Raw genomic sequence first — 23,118 nt, forward strand, 5'->3', positions numbered from 1 at the left:
TCCACAAAGTGGGTAAGTCACAGATGGTCATTCCTGAAAGTTGTGGCTGTTTACAGAGTGCTGTATCAAAGCATATTAAATGCAAAGTTGACTGGAAGGAATAATTTGGGTAGGAAAAGATGCACAAGCAACAGGGATGACCGCAAGCTTGAGAATACTGTCAAGCAAAGCTGATTCAAACACTTGGGAGAGCTTCACAAGGAGTGGACTGAAGCTGGAGTCAGTGCATCAAGAGTCACCACGCTCAGACGTCTTCAGGAAAAGGGCTATCAAGCCACTTCTGAACCAGAGACAACGTCAAAAGCGTCTCACCTGGGCTAAGGAGAAAAAGAACTGGACTGTTGCTCAGTGGTCCAAAGTCCTCTTTTCAGATGAAAGTTTTGCATTTCATTTGGAAATCAAGGTCCCAGAGTCTGGAGGAAAAGTGGAGAGGCACAGAATCCATGTTGCTTGAAGTCCAGTGTGACGTTTCCACAGTCAGTGATGATTTGGGCTGCCATGTCATCTGCTGGTGTTGGTCCACTGTGTTTTCTGAAGTCCACAGTCAACGCAGCCATCTACCAGGAAATTTTAGAGCACTTCATGCTTCTTTCTGCTGATAAGCTTTATGGAGATGCTGATTTCGTTTTCCAGCAGGACTTGGCACCTGCCCACACTGCCAAAGGTACCAAAAGCTGGTTCAATGACCATGGTGTTACTGTGCTTGATTGGCCAGCAAACTCGCCTGACCTGAACGCCATAGAGCATCTATGGGGTATTGTCAAGAGGAAGATGAGAGATACCAGACCCAACAATGCAGATGACCTGAAGGCCGCTATCAAAGCAACCTGGGCTTCCATTACACCTGAGCAGTGCCACAGGTTGATTGCCTCCATGCCAAGCTGCATTGATGCAGTAATTCATACAAAAGGAGGCCCAACCAAGTATTGAGTGCATAGAAATGAACATACTTTTCAGAAGCCTGACATTGGTTTAAAATATCCTTTTTTTTTTATTGACCTTATGTAATATTCAAATTTTCTGAGACACTGAATTTTGGGTTTTCATTATCTGTAAGCCATAATCATCAAAATTTCAAGAAATAAAGGCTTGAAATATTTAACTCTATGTGTAATGAATCTATATAATATATGGCTTTCACTTTCTGAAATGAGTGACAACAAATATTGACCTTTTTCACAATATTTTAATTAAACATTTATTAAACTTTTTTAATGCATTTAGATAAAGAAGATTTCCATCTCAAATGTTCGATATTCAAAATATTTTTTAGTATTTTTATATATATATATATGTATGTATGTGTATATATGTATGTGTATATATAAAATACCAGAAAAAAATCAGCACAACCGTTTTGACATAATACGAAATGTTTCTTAAGCAGCAAATCGGCATTTGCTAAAATTATTTTTGAAGGATGGAGTTATGGCTGCTGAAAATTCAGCTTTTTCATCATATGAATAAATTACAAATATATTAAGATAGAGGTATACTTCTTTCAAAAAAAAACTTACCAACCCCAAACTTTTGAACAGTAGAGTAACTTGAACTTTTAATTAAGAAAAAGTGTAAAACAGAAGTATTTTCACTCAAGGTCTCATAAATAACACTTTACCATTCATTCCTTGTTCAAGCCCAATCAGAATTTAAAAGCAGTTTTATCTGTCCAATAAAAAGCTATTCTGAGAATAATCAACATAATCATGTAGCATTGGACAGCTGTGACTGTTATGTGTCAGTATATATCCAAATGATGCAAAAAGAGAAAGTAACTCCTAAGATTACATATTCTCATTTTCATCTCTTCAGGCGAGCGTTTCTTTCCACCCCCATCTGGCCTGAGCTACTCAACGTGGTTTTGCATTGAGCGTTTCAGCACACCACCCCAAAGCCATCCAATGCGTCTGCTCACGGTGGTGCGAAGGGCCACCTCGTCTGAGCAGCACTACGTGTGCCTGGCCATTGTGCTCTCCGCTAAAGACCGATCTCTCTTTGTGTCCACTAAAGAAGAGCTGCTTCAGACCTACGGCAAGTGTTTCCTACAACTTCCTGTTCTACATCTTTGTTTTCTGTTGATGTCAGCAAAGTTCTAATGATGTGGAATGTTTGTGAATCAGATGCATACAGAGAAAAAGCTTGAATTGAAAACAAATCTATTACATACTTTCAAAATGCTGTTTGTGAACACACACACAATTTTAATTTAGCTCATGATGTCACCACGTTTATATTTCATGGGCAATTCAACAGTAGACAATTAAGCCAGTTTAATGTAGGGTTTAAGGTTCCTTCTGAGATGCAGAGGAAAAGTTCCTTTGTCTGTGGTTAGTGATGTGACATCATTTCCTCTCTCCCTTCGCAGTGGATGACTTCAGTGAGGAGTCCTCCTTCTATGAGATCCTGCCCTGCTGTGCACGCTTCCGCTCCGCTGACCTCATCACCGAGGGACAGTGGCACCACCTGGTGTTAGTTATGAGCAAGGGAATGCTGAAGAACAGCATGGCGACTCTCTACATCGATGGCCAGATGGTCAGCACAGTCAAGGTGTGGCCCACCTCCTGATATAGACACCTTTATTTTGTTTTGACTAAAGTAATGGGAAACAGTGCCATTATTATTTTGTCTGCAGAAATATCATTATTTTCTGCCCCCTTTTAAAGATTTTCACTAATATTTCAAACTTTAGCATAACTCGAAATTGGCATTAAACCCAAAATCTGATGCAAAGTGGTTTTTCTCTTGCTTCATTAGCAGCTCAAACACCAGTTCACAAGACCACTGTTAAATAATGTATCTTTAAAATAAAGGTCATTATTCCCGATAAGCTCACACTCACCTCTTTTGTTTCTCATTTTGGTTGTCTTTGTAGCTGCACTATATTCACAATGCTCCCGGTGGCTCTGCCTCCGCAAACCCACCTGTGATGAGCACGGTGTACAGCTATGTCGGTACACCACCGGCCCAGCGCCAGCTCTCCACTCTGGTCTGGCGACTGGGGCCCACTCATTTTCTGGAGGAGGTGCTGCCTGCTGCCAGTGTGGCTGCCATCTATGAGCTGGGACCCAATTATGTAGGCAGTTTCCAAGCTGTTTACCTGCCATGTGAGTACCTGATGTGTCACACTGAGGTGAATAACAAGGAACTAAAAGATGTTTGATTTTAAAAGTAGATGTTTATTGTAAATTAATGGCTGTTGTACTGATTAATTGTTTTGCACATCTTATGTGTGTTATTTGTAGTTGCATGTTGTGGGTTTTAACTGGGCTTCTTCTCATATCTTTCCTGTAGCTCAAATAGTAGAGCATGGCGCTAGCAACGCTAAGATCATGGGTTCGATTCCCAGGGAAAGCAAAAGCTGATAAAATGTAAAACTGTAACTTGAATGCAATGTAAGTTGCTTTGGATAAAAGCCTCTGCTAAATGTGTAAATGTAAATATCTCCAGGTAAAGACTCGAAGACTGAGGCTGTGCAACCCTGTCCTGTTGGATTGGTTCCTGAAGAGAAGGTCTCCTTCAGTCTCTTTTCTCATTCTGTATCTACTCTCACTGTGGCCAAGATACGAAAGGTCTACAACAAACTGGACAGCAAAGCCATCGCCAAACAGGTAAGCAGTCTCACTCGCACCCTGCTTCTTCACTTCTTCTGCTAAAATAATGAATTTAAATGATAAGATTTTAATTAAATATTGATATTTGACAGTAAAAGTTGTCATATTTACTCAATTGAATAACCACCAAATAATCAAGACCATAAGTAGACCTTCACTACTGTTCAAAAGTTTGGGGTCAGTAAAAATGTTTGTTTTTTTAAAAGTCTCTTATGCTCACCAATACTGCATTTATTTGATCAAAATACAGTAAGACCAGTAATATTGTCAAATATTAGTTTAAAATAACTGTTTTCTATTTTGAAATACTTTAAGGGTTATTTATTCCTGTGATGGCAAAGCTGAATTTTCAGCAGCCATTACTTCAGTCTTTAGTGTCACATGATCTTTCAGCAATCATTCTAATATGCTGAATTGGTCCTCAACAAACATTTAATATTATTAATGTTGAAAACAGTTGTGTTGCTTAATATGTTTGCGGAAACTGTGATTCTCTAATGAATAGAAAGTTAAAAAGGGCAGCATTTATTTGAAATCGAATTTTTTTTTTTTTTACATTACAAAATGTATTTGCTTTCACTTTTGATTAATTTAATGTGATTAATTTTTAGTCAAAATAGCAAAATTCTTAGGGTAGTAAAGAATAAATAAAAGTTTTGTGACTAATTTGTATAAAAAATATTGTATAAATGAGAACATTTAACTAATGTAAATATCAGAAAGCTTTTTGTGGAAATCTGCCAACCTTTTACATATTATCTTCACTCATTTTAGTGCATCATGTGCAGAATTTTAGTATTGGACACTTTTTGATAGCTGAAAGTAATACATATTTAGCCAAAATGTTTAATAAATAAATATGCAAGGGGTGCAGAATGTCTAGAACTTTTGAAGGACGAATGTTTCAATCCTGCAGAAATTTTCAGTGCAGATTCCTTGCCCTGCCCATGAGTAATTATTTTAATTATTATTTTTGGAAAGCTTCTCAAAGTGATGTTTTCATCTCCTTTCAGCTGGGGGTTTCCTCTCATGAAAGTGCCACCCCAGTCAAACTCGTCCATAATGCAGTGGGCCATCTCAACGGGTCGGCCAGGACCATTGGAGCTGCAGTCATCGGTTACCTGGGTGAGTTCAGAAAAAAAAAAAATGAAGTGGCACAATACAGCTTTTCCAATAAACCGGCCCTTTCTCTCAGCGTTCATGTATTTATAGCTGCAATCTTGTTCCATGTAGGTGTGCGCGCCTTCGTAACCAAACCAGTGGCCACCAACCTCCAGTACATCGGAGGAGCAGCTGCCATTCTGGGCCTGGTTGCCATGGCTTCAGATGTGGAGGGTCTCTATGCTGCAGTAAAAGCATTAGTGTGTGTTGTCAAGAGCAACCCTCTAGCTAGCAAGGAGATGGAGCGTATCAAAGGCTACCAGGTGGGCTGCAATAACAATTATCAGTGAACTTTGAACTCAGGATGTCCTCTGTTCTCTACAGCTGTAGCTGTAGGATGTTATGAGCCAATGAGGTGGCAAATTAAATGATAACAGTGAGCCTGGGCTGTTGTGACCGGTGACAGCCAATTGATGTGATAAGTGAGAGTTCTTAAGGGTGGGGCATGCTGGGATGTGTTGGTTTGAACATAACAGATGGTGCATTGTTTTATTTCTCGGCTGCTTTAATAGGGTCTGTAGAGAGAATGCGATGTTTCACAGAGCTAATGTTGATTGTGGTGTCACTGTGTAAGGAAAATAAATGGCTGAGTGTTGGGTTGCAGCCTGTTTTAAACCGAACTGATCACTGAATCCTGAAATGAGTAGACTAAGGAAAATATAGCAGATCATTCTTTCACATAGACCTCCTGTTGTTGTTTTTTCCCTGTCAGCTTTAGATCATTTGCCTGAATGATCTTCTTTAACTTAATATCTTGTGTTATAGCTGTTGGCCATGCTGCTGAAGAAGAAACGCCCTCTGTTGAACAGCCATATTCTGCACTTGACCTTCTCCCTCGTTGGAACTGTCGATAGTGGCCACGAGACTTCAATCATACCCAACTCCACAGCCTTCCAGGACCTGCTGTGTGATTTTGAGGTGCGAAGCTCACAGCCGAGGAGCCTTAGTGATGCTGTGATTTTATTTTATTTTTTTCTCCATTACTTACATCCAGCAGATATACAGAGAATGATTGACCTCCAGTTAGGACGTATAAATACCTCAGACTGACATCATCAGTAACCTTGCTGAAAATTGAACTACAGCCACTCTTATAGTTTCTAAGATGAGAACATGTTTTTGTGTAGTGGTCTTCAGCTCTAAAACTTCTTTTATTTTTAGAAGATATGAATATATATTTTTGTTTTTCATGATACAATGACTTAAAATGTTTAATTTGGTGGACTTTCAGGTTTGGCTTCATGCTCCCTATGAACTGCACCTCTCTCTCTTCGAGCACTTCATTGAACTCCTGACTGAATCCAGGTAATCCATCCATACTCTTAACACTCTTTATTGAATCTTTGATTCAGAGCAATCGATATAAGCATTTCTGCGATGTAATGGGACTTTCTTTGGGTTCTTTCAGCCCTATAGAAATGTTACAGTGTGCATTAACATTATGATGGTTAACCAACAACATATGCATCACATAGTATCTGAAATACATCACATGGATATTTGAGGTCTACTTCCACGTGAAGTACATCATATACAGTAGAAGAGGGCAGAGGAGAGATCTGATTTATGTCTAAAGGTCCATTCTCAAAAAGAACGATAACTATATTAACATCCATGAATGAACTGTAACGTTCTGTTTAATGTAAGCACACTGCATGTCATCAGAGTGATTCTAACAATGTTGTTCCTCTGTCGTTATCATTATAGTTGTAATGTGGACTTTGCTATTCTCTAGAACGATTATTAACTTTATAGTTATCGTCCTTGGTGTGAATGGGCCTTTAGAGTTAACAGTGTTCAGACAGAGGTACAGTGTCAGACCTGCAGTTGTTATCACTAACACAATGTGTACTCGTTTCTGTTCTCAGTGAAGCTGCTAAGAATGCCAAACTGTTGCGGGAGTTTCAGTTGATCCCCAAACTGCTGCTGACTCTGAGGGATCAATCTCTGTCTCAGCCCACCATTGCTGCCATCGGCAATGTCCTCAGTCTCCTGCTTCAAGGCTTCCCCAACACATATGACCTACTCAGGTAAACGGAGAGTTGTATGCCAATTTTAAATGTAGGCTGTCAAAGACAGCAAATTGTAGAAGATCAGAATCAGAAGTGACTGATTCTTTAAAATCTGTCTGATTTTGCTGCAGAACATACTTTATTTAGAAGCAGGGGTGACTAATTATTTTATTTGTGAATTAGTAAGGAACACTATGTACAATTTACACATACAATATAAAATTTTTCGATCACAAAATAATCATTTATAATTCTGGACTTTTTTTCATTTGTTTATGGATATGATTGATTTTTTTCTAGGTTTGGGCAGTTTATCTCTTCAACATTGCCAACATTTGCAGTCTGTGAGAAGTTTGTCATTATGGAGAACACCAATGAGGAGAAGATCGACAGGGGTGAGTCAGCTTTTTTAAGCATCCAAGTATCAAAGAAGCATTTTAGCAGCATATTGTTGCAACACAACAACACTTCAGATCACCTTGTTAAAGAATCAGACCCATGGGAATCAAAGCATTGCCAGCTTTAAGCAGCACCAAAAGAAATCCACACCTGCAGAACCTTGTAGAAAGCTACACAGAATTCCTGCTGAATTGAAACTTCATCTCTTTCCAAAAATCTTGACACCCCTTGTGCATTTCTGAAATATTTTGCCTAATTTGGTGGTTTCAGCTATCCGTAAGAGTGCAGCGTTAGCTCCATGAAAGCACTTTCTGCAGATTCCCACTAAAAATCAGCACTGGAAAATCTGCAGATTTCTTCTCAGCCTAATGAGCTGTCTTAAGATACCAGGAGCTTAAAAATATCAAAAAGGTTAGCAGTGTCATTTCTCCTTTCAGTGGTCTTACTCTTCTTCCTGGGTGTTTTCAGGAACTGATGATGAGTTTGGAGGCCTCTTGTCATCCAACTTGATTCTTCTGCGGAACAGACTGCTGGACATCCTGCTCAAACAGCTCTTCAGTTGCAAAGAGAAGAGCACTGTTAATGTACAGTGAGTGATGCTCCATATTAAATCAAGGGTGGATTATTGGACTTCAGAGAGCTGCGTTGCATTTTACAGCATCTGTAACATTGTTACCCAAGCTTGCTGGTTTAGGGCTGATATCTGGGATTGGATACAGATGGAACTGGACACTCTGGATGTGTGTCCAAAATGATTTAGTGTAGCCCAAGTGCTTTTTATCTCTTATCAGTGCACTCAGTATTATTATTTTTGTGTGTGTGTGTATGCATGAAAAATGACAAAGCGCACCATTTAATTGTCTGCAAATTAAGCCTTGTAACTTTAAACATTATAAACCAAATTTGTAAGATCTACCTTCATATTAATCATCCCCTCACTAAATTTTTCTTTCTGCTACCTCCCACAGGGCTTGCGAAGAGCTTGTGCGCACCTTGGGTTTTGATTGGTTCCTGATGTTTATGGAAGAACACATTCACTCCAGTACAGTGACGGCAGCTCTCTTAATTTTGGTGGTGTTGCTGAGTAACCAATCCATCCTGAGCCGGTTTAAAGAGGGCCTGACTGGAGGAGGATGGCTGGACCACACTGACTCTGTGCTCTCTAATAAGATTGGCACTGTTCTGGGTGAGCAAGAGACCTAATCATATTTGATTAGTTTCACATGCATTTTAGTAAAGCAGTTTCTATAATTGTGACCCGTTCTGGCGAAATGAGTCGGAAGTCGCACAGGCTAATTTTGAGCTACAGGCAAAAGAAGTGGTCAGTTTTGGTCGAATTTGAGGTTTTCACAAAAATGACTTCATTAAGGCCTCTTCTAGCGATCCCAATGCTCCAAATAGTAATTAAACATCTAAAATGATCTTTATTTGTACGTTTTCTGAGAGGAGTACCTTTTTCTCTGCGCACTTCTGGACGACGGCTACTGCTTCTCACCACAAGTTGTAAGTCTATTGTTGCAAAGCGCAGCAAAAATAAACAAAGACAAAGATAAAATAAAAATAGCTATATGGTGATTAATAATATAGTAATTATTATTGAGAAAAGAATTGGAGGAAAATATGCAACGTTGCTTGGTGATTCTGCTTTGGAATGTATAACTCGATTTTTCTCAAAATCAGATCTGCTGCTTCTGTTGCCTTCAAACGGCTGTAGCTCAATCATTTTTGATCCGATTCCAACAAGTCATATATCATTTTGAAGGTTTTTTTAATGGAAAATGTGAAATCATTTTTGAAAATGTGCGCTTTCCGACTAATTTTGCCAGCACAATTATACAGTATAAAAAAAAATTATAACAATAATAACAATAACTAAGCATTTAGTATTGTAATATAATTTGTGAGGCTTTTTTTATTTTTGCTCTTATATCCTTTCAGGTTTTAACGTGGGCCGCAGCGCAGGAGGTCGGTCGACGTTGCGTGAAATCAACCGAGATGCCTGCCATTTCCCAGGATTCCCTGTGTTGCAAACTCTACTTCCCAAACACACCAATGTCCCAGAGATCTACTTCATGCTCATGGCCCTTTTCCTTCAGCAGCCAATCACAGAGTTGCCTGAGAGCCTGCAAGTACATGTCAGTATGCAAACCTTTTTTCCCTACTAATCAAACTTGAATGTCTTCATTTTGTGCGTTTGTTTGTGTGTGATATCTCACCATCCATATAATTTTCCACATCTCTGAGATGTGGGGAAGTCGTGGCCTAATGGTTAGAGAGTCGGACTTGTAATCCAAAGGTTGCGGGTTCGAGTCTCGGGCCGGCAGGGATTGTAGGTGGGGGGAGTGAATGTACAGCGCTCTCTCCACCCTCAATACCACGACTGAGGTGCCCTTGAGCAAGGCACCGAACCCCCAACTGCTCCCCGGGCGCCGCAGCATAAATGGCTGCCCACTGCTCCGTGTGTGTGTGTGTGTGTGTGTGTGTGTGTGTGTGTGTGTGTGTGTGTGTGTGTGTGTGTGTTCACTGCTGCGTTGGATGGGTTAAATGCAGAGCATGAATTCTGAGTATGGGTCACCATACTTGGCCGTATGTCACTTCATGTAAAAGTACTTATAAAAAAATATATGTATATGTACTTTTAACATTTTTTTAAATAATTTTTGTTATCTGCAGTTGTGTAAAACTATTTGATTGAAAAAAAATAAGAGTTATGTTCACATGCTTGGTGTCACCAATTTGTTTATATCATTAGTGACCTAGCAGTAGAGCAGAATCTATAATCATTTTACATCATATTATTTTTCTTTCTTTCTTTCTTCCTTTTTTGTTTTTGAATCCTAAAACTTTTACAAATTTAAATATGATTTTTGATTTAGATTTTAAATCCCAATTTTTCAATTTGATCTCAGACCTTTTGTTTTCAACTGTGTTTTTAAAGTGACATGCTCCTTGTTAACTATACTCATGTTCAACAAATTCTCATGTTCAACAAATTCTCTGTATCATCCATTCAGTCATGCATGGTTTATGTTAATGTTTACCACCTGTGACTGTGTCCTGTGAGAGCATTGTAGTGTCACTACTTCATTCTTTTACTTTTTAAACTGCAAAATCATTTAATAATTATTAATTATTTAATTAAATGTATTACATTACATGTAATTCAGTAATATTATGATTTCATAATAACATAATGCAATTTAATAATTTGTATAATAAACATTTAATAATCATAATTAATTAATTATTATTGAGTTGTGCCCATCTCCTCTCACAGTTTGACCTGGACTCTATCTGGACGTTTATATTTGGCGTCCCAGCCTCCAGTGCTACAGTGGTGGGCTCCATTCACAACATGTGCACTGAAGCAGCCTTCCTGCTCCTGGCAATGTTGCGCAGCATGCTCAACCTGGTGAGTCTCCGAGCTGCCTGCTTTAGAAATATGCATCCCTGGAGCAACTGCCGACATTAGGATGATTGCTCTGGTTGTCATTTGGTAGTTTATCAAAGGTTTTATACTCCAGCTAATTAAAAATTCTGAATGAAATGGGAAATTAGTGACAAACTGGTGCTCAAAAATAAAAGGTTAAATTGGTATTATGTTAAGAGGAATTGTTTTACCTGCAGATACCAAATGCAGGTTATTCTCACGACCACAGACCCTCAGACCACAGAAGCTGACATTGCTTTTGAAATTTCTCTTTATCTAACCCACAGCCTTGGCAGTCGGAGGAGGAGGGATCCTGGCTGAGAGAGTATCCCATCACTCTCATGCAGTTTTTCCGTTACCTCTATCACAACATCCCAGATCTGGCACCCATGTGGCACAGCCCAGACTTCCTGTGTACACTTGCTGCAACAGTTTTCCCCTACAATATACGGCCTTACTCTGAGATGGTACGCTACTGTTCTCTTCATTTGTTATTGTAACAGGCTCTTGTGTGCTCAAGCCTTTGAGAATTTGTCCTTTTGATGTTTCAGTCTCAATTGAAGTTGTTGGTGTAGATGAATAATATCTTGTTTTCCTCAGGTAAGTGATTTGGATGATGAAGCAAGCTCACCCACAGAAGAGTTCAAAGCCTTTGTGACGGATACAGGCATGAACCGTAGCCAGTCAGAATACTGTAATGTAGGCAATAAAACCTACTTGACCAACCACCCAGCCAAGAAGTATGTCTTTGACTTCATGAGGGTCCTCATCATGGACAACCTGTGCATGACACCTGCCAGCAAACAGACACCCATCATTGACCTTCTGCTAGAGGTGAGACATCTCGGATATCTACTTGATCACATTTCATTTATCAGTGATGTTGCGTGAAGCTACAAAATCTCAGTGTCTGTTATTCTGACTTTATTTTCTATCATCCTGCAGTGCTTTGCATGCTGCTTATTAGAAGCTAATGTGGGAGTGCCCATTTGTTGGGCAGAAACACTAACTTTGCTTTGTGTCCTTAGGCCTCACCAGAGCGCTCAACCAGGACTCAGCAGAAAGAGTTTCAGTCCTACATCCTGGACAGTGTGATGGAGCAGCTTCTGGCAGCAGATGTTCTGATGGGTTAGTTGCATCCCAATCATCAGGTTTAGCTCAGGGAATTGATCAGTAATGTACCCAAAAATGAAAATGCTGTAATTTACTCAATCTCATTTTCTTCCAAATTGTGTGGTTTTTGATGTCAATGTTGATCAGGCACAATATACACAAAAACTGTCATGGCATGGTGAGACATGACCATATTTTAGTGGTTCTCAGCGTTTTTGCTCTAAAGTTTCCTGATGTCCTTTAAAGTCTGTTGTCCAACAAAATATTCAGAATTCCACAATATCAGCTAAAATTACAAATCTTTCATGTGTGTGGCTTTGTCCTCCAACAGGTGAGGAGGCATCATTGCCAATAACAACAGGAGGAAGTTACCAGGTCCTGGTCAACAATGTGTTCTACTTCACACAGCGTGTGGTGGATAAGCTTTGGCAGGGCATGTTCAACAAAGAGTCCAAGCTCGTGGTGGATTTCATAGTTCAGCTGATCACCCAGGTGAGCTCAATCCTTTGATCACACATTGGAGGTTCGCCACTTAATTATGCTTTCACACCACCTAAATAAAAATAAGCACACTTGTCCCCAATGTCAAAGTGTCCTGAACAATTTGGAAATGGTCTTACAAATAATATGTTGGCCGTATATTGTCTAGTTTGTCATTTTAATCATGAACGTTGCATCCAAATGATTACTTTTAGGAGATGTTTTAAATGTATGCTACTGCTGCTACAAAATATTTCTGTTTCAAATGATTTATTTTAGACTTTCTGACTATCAAAAAATCCTAATGTTGTAAATATTTTATGGTTCCAGGGTATCTCCTGAAAATTCAGCTTTACCATCACAGGAATAAATTTCATTTAATTGACTAAATATATTATTTTAAATTGTAATAATATTTCACTGTATTACTGTTTTTAATATATTTATGATCAAATAAATGCAGCCTTGGAAACCATAAGAGACTTCAAGAACATAAAAAAAATACTTAACTTGAATGGGATTGTAAATTTAAATGCAGTTTAAGCAATCATTATAAGCAATCATAGCAACCACATTTATCTTTTTAAAATGATTTAGCTACCAAACATCTAAGAAAGACCACGAGGACCCACAATGTAATGTTAAGTCATTACTTCAGTTATTAAACATAAATTATTTTCCTGTTATTATATTACAAATTTCTGTTAGTTGTACTATTCTCTCTCTCTCCCTCTCTCCCTCTCTCTCTCTCTCTCTCTCTCTCTCTCTCTCTTTCTTTTACATTCCACATGTGCAAGACTTATGTAGCATTCTTATGTGACTTGCATGACTGATGGTTTCTCAACAAATCTCCTTTTCTTGTTTTTTTTGTCCCACAACAGTCCAAACGGCGATCACAGGGTTTGTCTCTGGACTCAATCTACCATTGTCTGAACCGAACAATCCTCTACCAGCTCTCACGACCACACAAAACAGTCCCGCAACAGGTCACCCTGCTGGATTCACTACGTGTGCTGACGGTAAACCGAAACCTCGTGCTTGGACCCGGCAACCATGACCAGGAGTTTGTGGCTTGTCTGGCCCACTGCTTGATCAACCTGCACACGGGGAGGTGAGAGAGACACAGAGGTGGTATAATGTTTATGAATTTAGAGCATACAGATGTTTGATTTTATAGCAGAAGTATTAAGTTACAGGGATGGATAGATAAGTCTTTTGAGATGTTTCCCATTTGACATGCAAAGAGACTAAAAAAAAATTGATTAAAAGTTGGTGGGTAGATATTACATATGAGGTGTGAAATTAATAAATAGGTAAATACATCAATACATTTAGATGGATGGGTAGACATATATGAGGTTTGAAATAAATTTACATAGTTTTGTTTGAGCTGTGAAATAAGTAAATTTAGGTTGATGCATAGAATATAGATAAGCAGTAAAAAATAAAAATAAATGCATACATTTAGATGGAAAGATACATAGGGAAAGGTTTATGGGATTATGTATGAGCAGTGAAAAATTAATAATTCCTCTTCACAGTCTCAGGATTGGTTGTGATTGTGCGCCTCTGCTGTTGTGAGTCACTGTGAGAGACTTGAGGAGGAGGTTTATGTTGTCATGGCTCTGCATCCAGGCTGACTCAGAAGTTTGGCTTCAGAGAGACTGGGAAATGAGAGCGGCTCAGAGACAGTGAGCAGAATCACATTAGTCTATAGTGCTGCTACTCTGAGTCTCTGTGCTCTGCTGATACAGGAAGATCAATAACTTCAACTGATTTGATTTTGAGCGACTGATGTGCTGAAATGATAGTTCATTATTCTTGCTGTTTGTGTTCTAGCATTCAAACTTATAATATTGACTGACAGGAGAATGAATGTTCACATGGTGCAGTACAAATAAAGCGCTGGCCAAAAGACCATGGTGTCTTCAAATGTATGAGAATGGTGTGCTGTATCACTGTGCCACAGGTCAACATCACTTTCATGTTCTCTTACAGTAGTGTGGAGGGCTTTGGTTTGGAGGCAGAGGCCAGAATGACCACCTGGCATGTCGCGGTTCCTTCTGAGAACGAGTCGGACAATGTCCAGAGCCAGGATATTAGCGAAGGTTGTTCTTTTTCTCTTTTTTCATGACATTTTTACAAACAAAGTGTGTGTTGTATTAAAGCTTACAGTTTTAATACTTAAAGCACTTCACAAACCCTCATAAAAACCATTATCGATATCAAACTTACTCTGTCCTTATTGTTGTGTGTGTTTGTCAGGTCGTCAGTTGCTGCTCAAGGCAGTGAATCGTGTGTGGACAGAGCTCATGCACAGTAAGCGGCAAATGCTGGAGGACATTTTTAAAGTGTCTCTACCAGTCAATGATCGAGGACATGTGGACATCGCCACTGCTAGACCTGCTTTAGAGGAACCTGCTGCTAAAAGCTGGCAGAACCACCTGGGTGAGGAAAACTTAGTCACACACTCAAATTTTTACTTTATAAATCCATCACATTCAGATTCTCCCACATAGTATAATTTTAGCAGATTGTTGCTTTCACACTCTTTCCTGCCTTTGTCACTCTGCTTATTTTTTCTTGTTAAATATTTTTGCAGTTTTCCCCATACTCTCATTTCTCTTACTGTGTTGAACCTTTATTCTTTTGCTTCTAGTCCATGAGAAGAAATGCATCAGTAGGGGCGAGACCGTTGCCCCGTCGAATCAGTCCAAACTGTCTCGAGTCAGCAGTGGCTTTGGTCTGTCCAAACTTACTGGCTCCCGTCGCAGCAAGAAGGAAAGTGGAATGAACAAGAACAATCTTTCTGCACAGGTAACTGTCAAAATGCATCCGTCTAGACCTGCATCTATCTCTTGGGATGTTCCACAGGGATCAATTCTTGGTCCAACCCTGTTTTCGTTATACATGTTGCCTTTGGGGTCAATCTTTAGGCAATAGAATATAAATTATAATTTGTATGTGGATGATTTGCATCTGTACCTTTCTCTTGATCTTGATGACTGTACATCATTTGATAATTTTTCTATGTGTTTGACTGAGGTAAAGGGATGGTTGATAAATCATTTCCTACAATTAAATGAGGATAAGGCTGAGTTTATTATATTTGGGAATAGACTCCCTGAGAAAGAACTGGTTGAGAGTTATGGTCTATTGTCATACAACATGCATGGAGACTTTTAACTAATACCAGAAAATGGGATCACCTGTTAATTATAGAATCCAATAATCCAAGGTGTTAATGTTTTATCAGGCTTCTGAAATAAAGGACATGCTGTCTCCTTACCAGTTTCAACATCATCTGCGTCTTCTCAGAACTTGCTCTTAACTTTTCCACGGTCTTGTTTAAAGCGCAGTGGAGATTGTGCCTTTTCAGTTGCGGCTCCTACGCTTTGGAATGCCTTGCCGCTATTCATAAAACCTTTGTCAACTATTAACTTTTTCTAAAGGGAACTTAAAGACTTGTTTATTTCATCAGGCTTTTGGCATTTGAGTGAGTCTGTTTAATGTGAGTGATTTCGTTGAACAATTTATATTGGTGTTATGCTGTGTTAGTATTGTATGTTTGTAATGTTATTTTTTTTAGAGTTTTATTTATCTCTGTACAGGACTTTGGTCCATGGTTATGGTTTTGAAAGTGCTTTATAAATTAATTTTGAGTTGAAAATAAACTGTCACAGACGTGGAAGTGATTTCACAGCTGATCTTATGGACTTGCACAGGAAGTTTGTGCTCACATTATTTTAACTGTCCACAGGAAACCTTTCAATGGATGTTCACGCACATTGCTGTGGTCCGGGACTTGGTGGCAATGCAGTACAAGGAGCATCAAGAGGTAACCCTTCAATTTCAAACATATGCAAAAGTCAAATAGATCTTTCAGAATAATAATAATTGCTGAAATGTTTTAAATGTATGGGTCACTAAATAAATGTTTGCCCAGTTATGATCCTAGTGGAATGACTTGGACAAAAAATAATTTTGATGCAAGTATGCATTTGTTTTCTCACAGAGACAGCAGAATGCGCTGAAGTATGTGATGGATGAGTGGGCAGGGATTGAATATGAGCTGCTTCGGGAGAGGGGCCTCTGGGGGCCTCCTATTGGCTCCCACTTGGACAAATTTCAGCTGGACATGACCGAGGGACCCTGTAGAATGAGGAAGAAGATGGTTCGGAATGACATGTTTTACATTCATTATCCCTACGTGCCTGATCCTGAGCCCAACGCAAGCACTCAGGTTAGTGTACTTTTTTTCTTGTAATTTTTCAGCGTAAATGAGGTACATGTGTATTGTATATTATCAAATTCTGGCTGCCCGAAATAGAAAATAAACTTTATTAAGAAAACATAATTTTCTTTAACCTTGTTTTACCCCATTTGAAACAAGTCTATTGAATTTGCCTTTAGTCTCAGTGAAAGTCAGCATGAGTTGTTGCACTAATGGTTGATAATCTGCTCTGAATGGATCTTTTGTAAACTCTCAAACTTGAATTGCCAGCATTAGCCAGATGATGGTAATGACTTCACATAAAAAGCCTGAAATGCAAACGACAACGCTCCTCTTGCCTTATTGCCCATTTTTCCCTTTTCAGAATCAATCACAGGTGCCATTAATGGGTGCAATGGTTAACATACCAGTCCAGGTACAAAATGAAGTGTGCCTAAACTACAGTCTTGCTGTACCCCCTCAAACATCTGCATTGCCACATTAAGTGTAAAATAAATGTCCCAAACCTTTTGCATTTGTCTGTTATATGATGAGGAGGTGTATTTGACATGACGTCTCCGCAAAATGCTTAAAACGCTCTTTGGAGATATTTTCTCTGCTGTCATTCCTGTTGTAAATATTTCATACACAGGGAAACCTCTAGAAAAATTGGTTTAGGACAGCTCCATCCCTCCCATTTGCTAATCCCTTGTAATCCATATTATAGAATGTGAAGTGGGACAATATTCAGACAAGAATGTTGCATGCTACTTGTAACTCACTAATTATTGGTATTCATATTGTAGTTTGAGAGCTGAAATAAGTAAATTCTGCACCACTACTGGCACCAAACAGAACTGCAAAAATAAAGATCGTTTCACATACTTCACACATCTTCCATTGTTCAGCAAATAGATACTGTAGACCCACCCTAAACACCCTCCATTGGTTGAGCCAGTCTCACTACATCTGGCCCAGTTGTGCCGCTCAAACAAACAGATCACAGCTCTGTTTTCTGTGGCCAGTTGTTCGGAAATGATACATTTCAGTTTCCTAGATGTAGATATATCCTTGTATATAGATATTTTAGTAGGAATTTGATATACAGCATGCAGGTTGTTTTTCTCTCTAAAATCTAAATTTTAATTCACATACAGTTCCAGTTTAAAAGTTTGGACACATGACTGAATTTTTGTGTAATCTTGAAAACCTGCTGATCTAATAGTGTGTTTAAATGTTTAAATTTGCATTGTGAGTGAATATTAATTGTGTTTAGTTTAGATATGAATTACTATACGTGAGTTTTCTTAAGGAGTGATGAACACGTGTCTGTGCTGAGCCTAAACTGTTTGCGCATGCCTCTGACTGGATTCCTCTTGCTGTCACTGACTTCCAAGATTGTATTTTTATCATAAAGGTTGTTTTCATCACGACTGATATAAACACAAAAGACGAGTTATCAAGGAGTAAATTAAACAGTTAGCATTACATTTCAACCCTTCCAGAAACCGGTGCGCTACAGACGAGCGATAAGCTACGACAGTAAGGAGTATTACATGCGGCTGCTGTCAGGGAACCCAGGGATGTACCAGCACTCCATAGAGCAGAACACAGAGGGAGAGACCACACAGCAGGAGCCTGAACATGGAGAGGACACCATCGCAAGGGTCAAAGGTCATTTTAACATGTAACATTGACAATGCTCTCTATTACATGATAAAACAAATGCTATTATTAATACAATGATTTTTTTCCCTTTTTCAAAAATGAACTACTAGTAACTAGAAATTCTACCACCTCTTCAAACTAAATGGACAAAACTGGCTTCTGAATGATCTGATTGTCTATCTATTGAAACTAATGACCATGTAATATTATAAGAGTGTTGTATGGATTGACTCAGTGTGCTGTGTTGTGTTTTAGGTCTGGTTAAGGCCCCTTTAAAGCGGTCCCGCTCTACAGCGGATGGAGCTGATGAGGACAGTCAAGACCAGCTGCAGGAGTTGCTGGAGTTAGGAGCTATGGACGAGGAGCAGAAAACCGACAACACCACACTACTCCGCCTGCTGGAGGAGGGAGAGAAGGTCTGCAGCACACCACAGCTATACATCTGCCAATCACTGCTAGTCACTGTTGTCATTGCAACAATGTGGCTTTGTAAATTTTGGTGAAAGCTTTCTAATCTGAAGCTTTGTATTGATCATTACTGTTGTAACAGCAGTAAGTCATTTACTGCTCACATTATCCTCCATCAGTATGAGGGAAATAATTAGTCATTTCTGTCTGGTTGGATGATTGGGTTTGTTTTGCTTTTTGAATTTGAACTGATTGATATAAAACATGTACTGAGAATGTGTTTGCCGTGTGTGTTCGGACAGATCCAGCACATGTACCGCTGTGCTCGAGTTCAGGGTCTGGACACCAGTGAAGGGTTGCTCTTATTTGGGAAAGAACATTTCTATGTGATTGATGGCTTCACAATGACAGTCACCAGAGAGATTAGAGACATTGAGACACTTCCTGCAAAGTAAGAATTTATATTTTGGATTCTGCCCTTCAATAAATGACAAAGACTCACTTGTAGCAGAACATCTGGTATCTGTCTGTCTCTCTGCCGTTTGTTCTGTCATTCTATTGTTCTCCATCTATTTATCTTTCATACGTTCTATCTACCATTCAGCTATTCTATCTATCTTTCTATTATTTGTTTGATCTGTCTATCTATCATTCTATTGTTCTATCTATAATTCATTCTATTGTTCTTTCTGTCATTCTAATTATTTATCGTTCTATTGTTCATTCTATTATTCTTTTTCTATTTCTTATAATTGTGACAAATCTGGTAACTTTTTTTATTAAAAGAAATTGGAAGCATTGATGTTTCCCATTAATTAACCTACAATTCATTGTGTGAATCCATTCTGTGGTTATTTTTAGATTATTTTAATATATTAATGATAATTGGCTTAATAATTTAATTGGCTTAAGTCATTCTGTAGAATTTTGCTGAGGCCCCTGGTTGAGAACCACTGCTTTAGTGGTTGCACTGGGTCCATACGCTGCTTGTTTTTGTGACATTTGCAGTATGCATGAGCCTATCATTCCCCGAGGGGCCCGGCAGAGCAAGAGTCAGCTGAAACGAACCTATAGCATCTTTGCTTACGAAGACATCAGAGAGGTGCACAAACGTCGCTACCTGCTTCAGGTGTGCAAACAAACTGTTTGGCTTGATTCTTTGCTTGAACCCAAATAACACACTGGGCAGCTTTCATGTTATGTTGGCAATAATGAGGTTATGCTTTGCTGTCTTCATCACAGCCCATGGCAGTAGAAGTGTTTTCCGGAGATGGAAGAAATTATCTGTTGGCTTTCCAAAAAGGAGTCCGGAACAAAGTGTATCAGAGGTATTGTAAACACTGATGCCTTTTTAGGCAGCATCCCACTAGCCGGCACAAAATAGCACTGTTTTGGTTGTGGATGTCACATTTTCTGACAATTTTCGATGAAATCTTGTCCTCTTCTGTCAAATGTTGTCACACTCAGCAATTTAAAAAGGTGACAAACTAAATGAATTCCTCTGACATTTTCTCAGATTCTGTCATGCACTGCAGCTCCCCATTTTGGCAGCAAATCATTGTGAAATTTGTCTATATTAGAGCAGGTGTACCACACATTCATACGCAACTGTAATAGAGTGCATTAAGATGCAGCTCATGGAGTAAATGTACCCATTATATGTGTTTGAAGTCTCTTATGCTTATTGCTGCTGCATTTTAGTAAAAATACTGTAAAAACTCTGTGAAATATTTTTATAATTTAAAACAACTTTTTTCAATTTTAATATATTTTAAATATAATTTATTCCTGTAATGGCAAAGCTGAATTTTCATCAGCCTTTACTCCAGTTTTCAGAGTCACATAATTCTTTAGAAATCATTCTAATATGCTGATTTCAAGCTCAGAAAACATTATCACTGATGAAAACAGTTCAAAAGAGCAACAAATTAATAACTGAAATCTTTTGTAAGTTCACCCAAAAACCAAAGTTCTGTCATCATTTACTCACCCTCATGTCATTGTAAACCTGTACGAGTTTCTTTCTACTGTTGAGCACAAAAGATTTTTCATCTTCTTGAAGAAACTCGTACTTTTGTTTTTGGATGAACTATTCTTGTAATGCTTTCTTGTGGAAACATAATTTAAAAAAAAATGTTTTTAAGAGCAATTTAATTGTTGAAGAACCTCAGAAAAAGACTTGGTTACACAAAGCCGAATCATGTTTCCTAGGTTCCTGGCAGTTGTTCCTTCATTAGCCGACAGCTCGGAATCCGTCTCTGGGCAACGTCCAAACACCAGCGTGGAACAAGGGTATGTTACCCTCACATTACAAGATTAAGAAGTGAATTTAGAGTTTATTTACCAAATTTATTCAAATAAACTTTCATATGCGTGTTTCTTGGTAATCAGGTCTGGTCTTCTCAGTACGCTGGTCGGCGAGAAGTCAGTGACCCAAAGATGGGAGGTGTGGTATCTTCACTTTAAGGTTTTTGTCTGTTTGTTTTGTTTCCTTGTTCAGTGTTGTTCATGAAAGACTCTTTATTTGCAGAGAGGTGAAATCAGTAATTTCCAGTATTTGATGCATCTCAACACACTGGCTGGTAGGTCATATAATGACCTGATGCAGTATCCTGTCTTTCCATGGATCCTGGCAGACTTTGACTCTGAGGTACAAACTTGTTTTTGTTCATTCCTTGTAATAAGTGCTACAGCACAAAATGTTGAGAACCACAGTGTTTCAAAAGTCAGAACTTCTGTCAGCAGATAGGGAAATTGTTTTGGAAATTTGTATCAGTTCAGTGTCTTTTCTTTTGCAGTCTGAGCTTCAGTTTTCCAAGTTCAAAATCTTGATTTATTCCACAGGAACTGGACCTCAACGATCCAAAGACATTCCGAAACCTATCCAAACCCATGGGAGCTCAGACAGATGACAGACTGATCCAGTACAAGAAAAGATTCAAAGACTGGGAGGATCCTAATGGTGAGTCAGAGACCCCTGCTGATGATCTGTTAGCTGTGCTTGTAATGCTGAGACTTCTTAAACATGTCTTTGTTTCTTCACAGGCGAGACTCCAGCATATCATTATGGCACTCATTACTCCTCTGCAATGATTGTGGCCTCATATCTGCTCAGAATGGAGCCATTCACACAGATCTTTCTCAGGCTTCAGGTTAGTCCTACATGGCCCGCTCTTTTCTTCATTTGTTGCTTTCTTCTCTTTACTCAGTGTTTTAGTTGTTGTTTTTTTATTACCAACCAGGTTCAAATTGTGAACCTGTGTGTGGCTAGATTGGACAGTCCTGATCTGGGCAGTCTTATCATTGTTCTTTTATTCTTCAGCATCCTTTTTTATGCTGGTGGAAATATATTTTGCAATGAATGTTACTAAATAAATCATCCACAGTCAAAACCAAAAAAGAAGCAAAAGTGGAAGAGCAGACTGGAGACCAGCTGTCTCCACAATAAGCCTAGCATCTTCTGCACCCTCACAGATATTTACAGTTTTTTTCCCCCTCCATCCAAAGCTGCTGTTTCCGAGCATTAATAAAGATATTCCTTTGTTTCTGACAAGAGGTTGTTATTAACGGACAGTGAAGGCCCGTTCACACCTAAAACAATAGCTATAATGATAACTATATCAGTGTACTATAACTAAAAGTGCATGCTGCCTGCTACTTTAAATGCTCAGGCTCTTTAAAGTTATGTATCCTGATGGGCAGTCAATATTGTTAGTGTTCATCTTCTAGGGAAAAAAACGGTATAGTTCCTCTTTGCCTTTATACCTGTGGTGTAGACCTTTCTTTTCTTGTATAATTAAGAACAATTATTAAAACTTTATGGTTATTGTTATCGTCCCTAGTGTGATTAGATGATCTAGTTTCAGGAAAAATTGAAGTTTCATTCTGTGTTTTCAGGGAGGACATTTTGATCTGGCCGACCGAATGTTTCACAGCATACGAGAGGCTTGGTTCTCTGCTTCCAAACACAACATGGCTGATGTGAAGGAACTCATTCCGGAGTTCTTCTACCTTCCTGAGTTCCTGCTCAATTCCAACAACTTCGATCTTGGTAAGGATGAGATTGACAGCTAGCCTGATCTGTACCCTAAATACAATCTCTCTCTCTCATTTTTTTTTAACATGACTGTGTTGTTTGATCGATCTTTTCTAAAGGGAGTAAACAGAATGGCATCAAGCTTGGAGATGTGATTCTGCCTCCGTGGGCAAAAGGAGACCCGAGAGAGTTCATCAGGGTTCACAGAGAGGTAATTGACATCAAAATACGTCATCCCCTGATAAAGCTTCAGTTTCACTTTCAGTTACAGAGTTATAACCTTTGGGGACTGTGTGTGTTTTTTCAGGCTTTGGAGTGTGACTATGTCAGCGCCCATCTGCATGAATGGATCGACCTGATCTTTGGTTACAAGCAACAGGGTCCTCCAGCGGTGGAAGCTGTCAATGTCTTCCACCATCTCTTCTATGAGGGCCAGGTGGACATCTACAACATTAATGACCCACTTAAAGAAACAGCTACCATCGGATTCATCAACAACTTTGGCCAGATCCCAAAACAGGTTTGCAATTTCATTACTGAAAATGTCATGAACTACATCAGTGGTTACCTGTGTATACTTGAGGCAT

At 38.9% G+C, this 23,118-nt stretch overlaps 1 protein-coding gene across 2 annotated transcripts in view; it reads left to right on the forward strand.

The window, feature by feature from the left end:
* Positions 1-23,118, forward strand: part of LOC306869954 (WD repeat and FYVE domain-containing protein 3-like) — an 85,153-nt gene that overhangs the window by 54,797 nt on the left and 7,238 nt on the right. For both annotated transcript variants that reach the window (XM_079416926.1, XM_079416927.1), the window contains 37 exons: positions 1,813-2,031; positions 2,366-2,547; positions 2,873-3,104; positions 3,448-3,608; positions 4,625-4,736; positions 4,845-5,035; positions 5,538-5,690; positions 6,004-6,077; positions 6,641-6,802; positions 7,085-7,179; positions 7,652-7,772; positions 8,152-8,369; positions 9,122-9,318; positions 10,461-10,595; positions 10,901-11,080; positions 11,214-11,447; positions 11,642-11,741; positions 12,058-12,218; positions 13,088-13,317; positions 14,205-14,314; positions 14,472-14,654; positions 14,866-15,023; positions 15,967-16,044; positions 16,222-16,449; positions 17,925-18,093; positions 18,343-18,503; positions 18,798-18,946; positions 19,504-19,624; positions 19,738-19,823; positions 20,707-20,787; positions 20,887-20,941; positions 21,026-21,145; positions 21,340-21,457; positions 21,541-21,647; positions 22,393-22,546; positions 22,651-22,742; positions 22,839-23,051. In XM_079416926.1, the coding sequence (XP_079273052.1) occupies positions 1,813-2,031; positions 2,366-2,547; positions 2,873-3,104; positions 3,448-3,608; positions 4,625-4,736; positions 4,845-5,035; positions 5,538-5,690; positions 6,004-6,077; positions 6,641-6,802; positions 7,085-7,179; positions 7,652-7,772; positions 8,152-8,369; positions 9,122-9,318; positions 10,461-10,595; positions 10,901-11,080; positions 11,214-11,447; positions 11,642-11,741; positions 12,058-12,218; positions 13,088-13,317; positions 14,205-14,314; positions 14,472-14,654; positions 14,866-15,023; positions 15,967-16,044; positions 16,222-16,449; positions 17,925-18,093; positions 18,343-18,503; positions 18,798-18,946; positions 19,504-19,624; positions 19,738-19,823; positions 20,707-20,787; positions 20,887-20,941; positions 21,026-21,145; positions 21,340-21,457; positions 21,541-21,647; positions 22,393-22,546; positions 22,651-22,742; positions 22,839-23,051 (5,540 nt within the window). The remainder of the gene's footprint in view (positions 1-1,812; positions 2,032-2,365; positions 2,548-2,872; positions 3,105-3,447; positions 3,609-4,624; positions 4,737-4,844; positions 5,036-5,537; positions 5,691-6,003; positions 6,078-6,640; positions 6,803-7,084; positions 7,180-7,651; positions 7,773-8,151; positions 8,370-9,121; positions 9,319-10,460; positions 10,596-10,900; positions 11,081-11,213; positions 11,448-11,641; positions 11,742-12,057; positions 12,219-13,087; positions 13,318-14,204; positions 14,315-14,471; positions 14,655-14,865; positions 15,024-15,966; positions 16,045-16,221; positions 16,450-17,924; positions 18,094-18,342; positions 18,504-18,797; positions 18,947-19,503; positions 19,625-19,737; positions 19,824-20,706; positions 20,788-20,886; positions 20,942-21,025; positions 21,146-21,339; positions 21,458-21,540; positions 21,648-22,392; positions 22,547-22,650; positions 22,743-22,838; positions 23,052-23,118) is intronic.

Source organism: Barbus barbus, assembly GCF_936440315.1.
Source record: "Barbus barbus genome assembly, chromosome: 5".
Classification (NCBI taxonomy): Eukaryota; Metazoa; Chordata; class Actinopteri; order Cypriniformes; family Cyprinidae; genus Barbus; species Barbus barbus.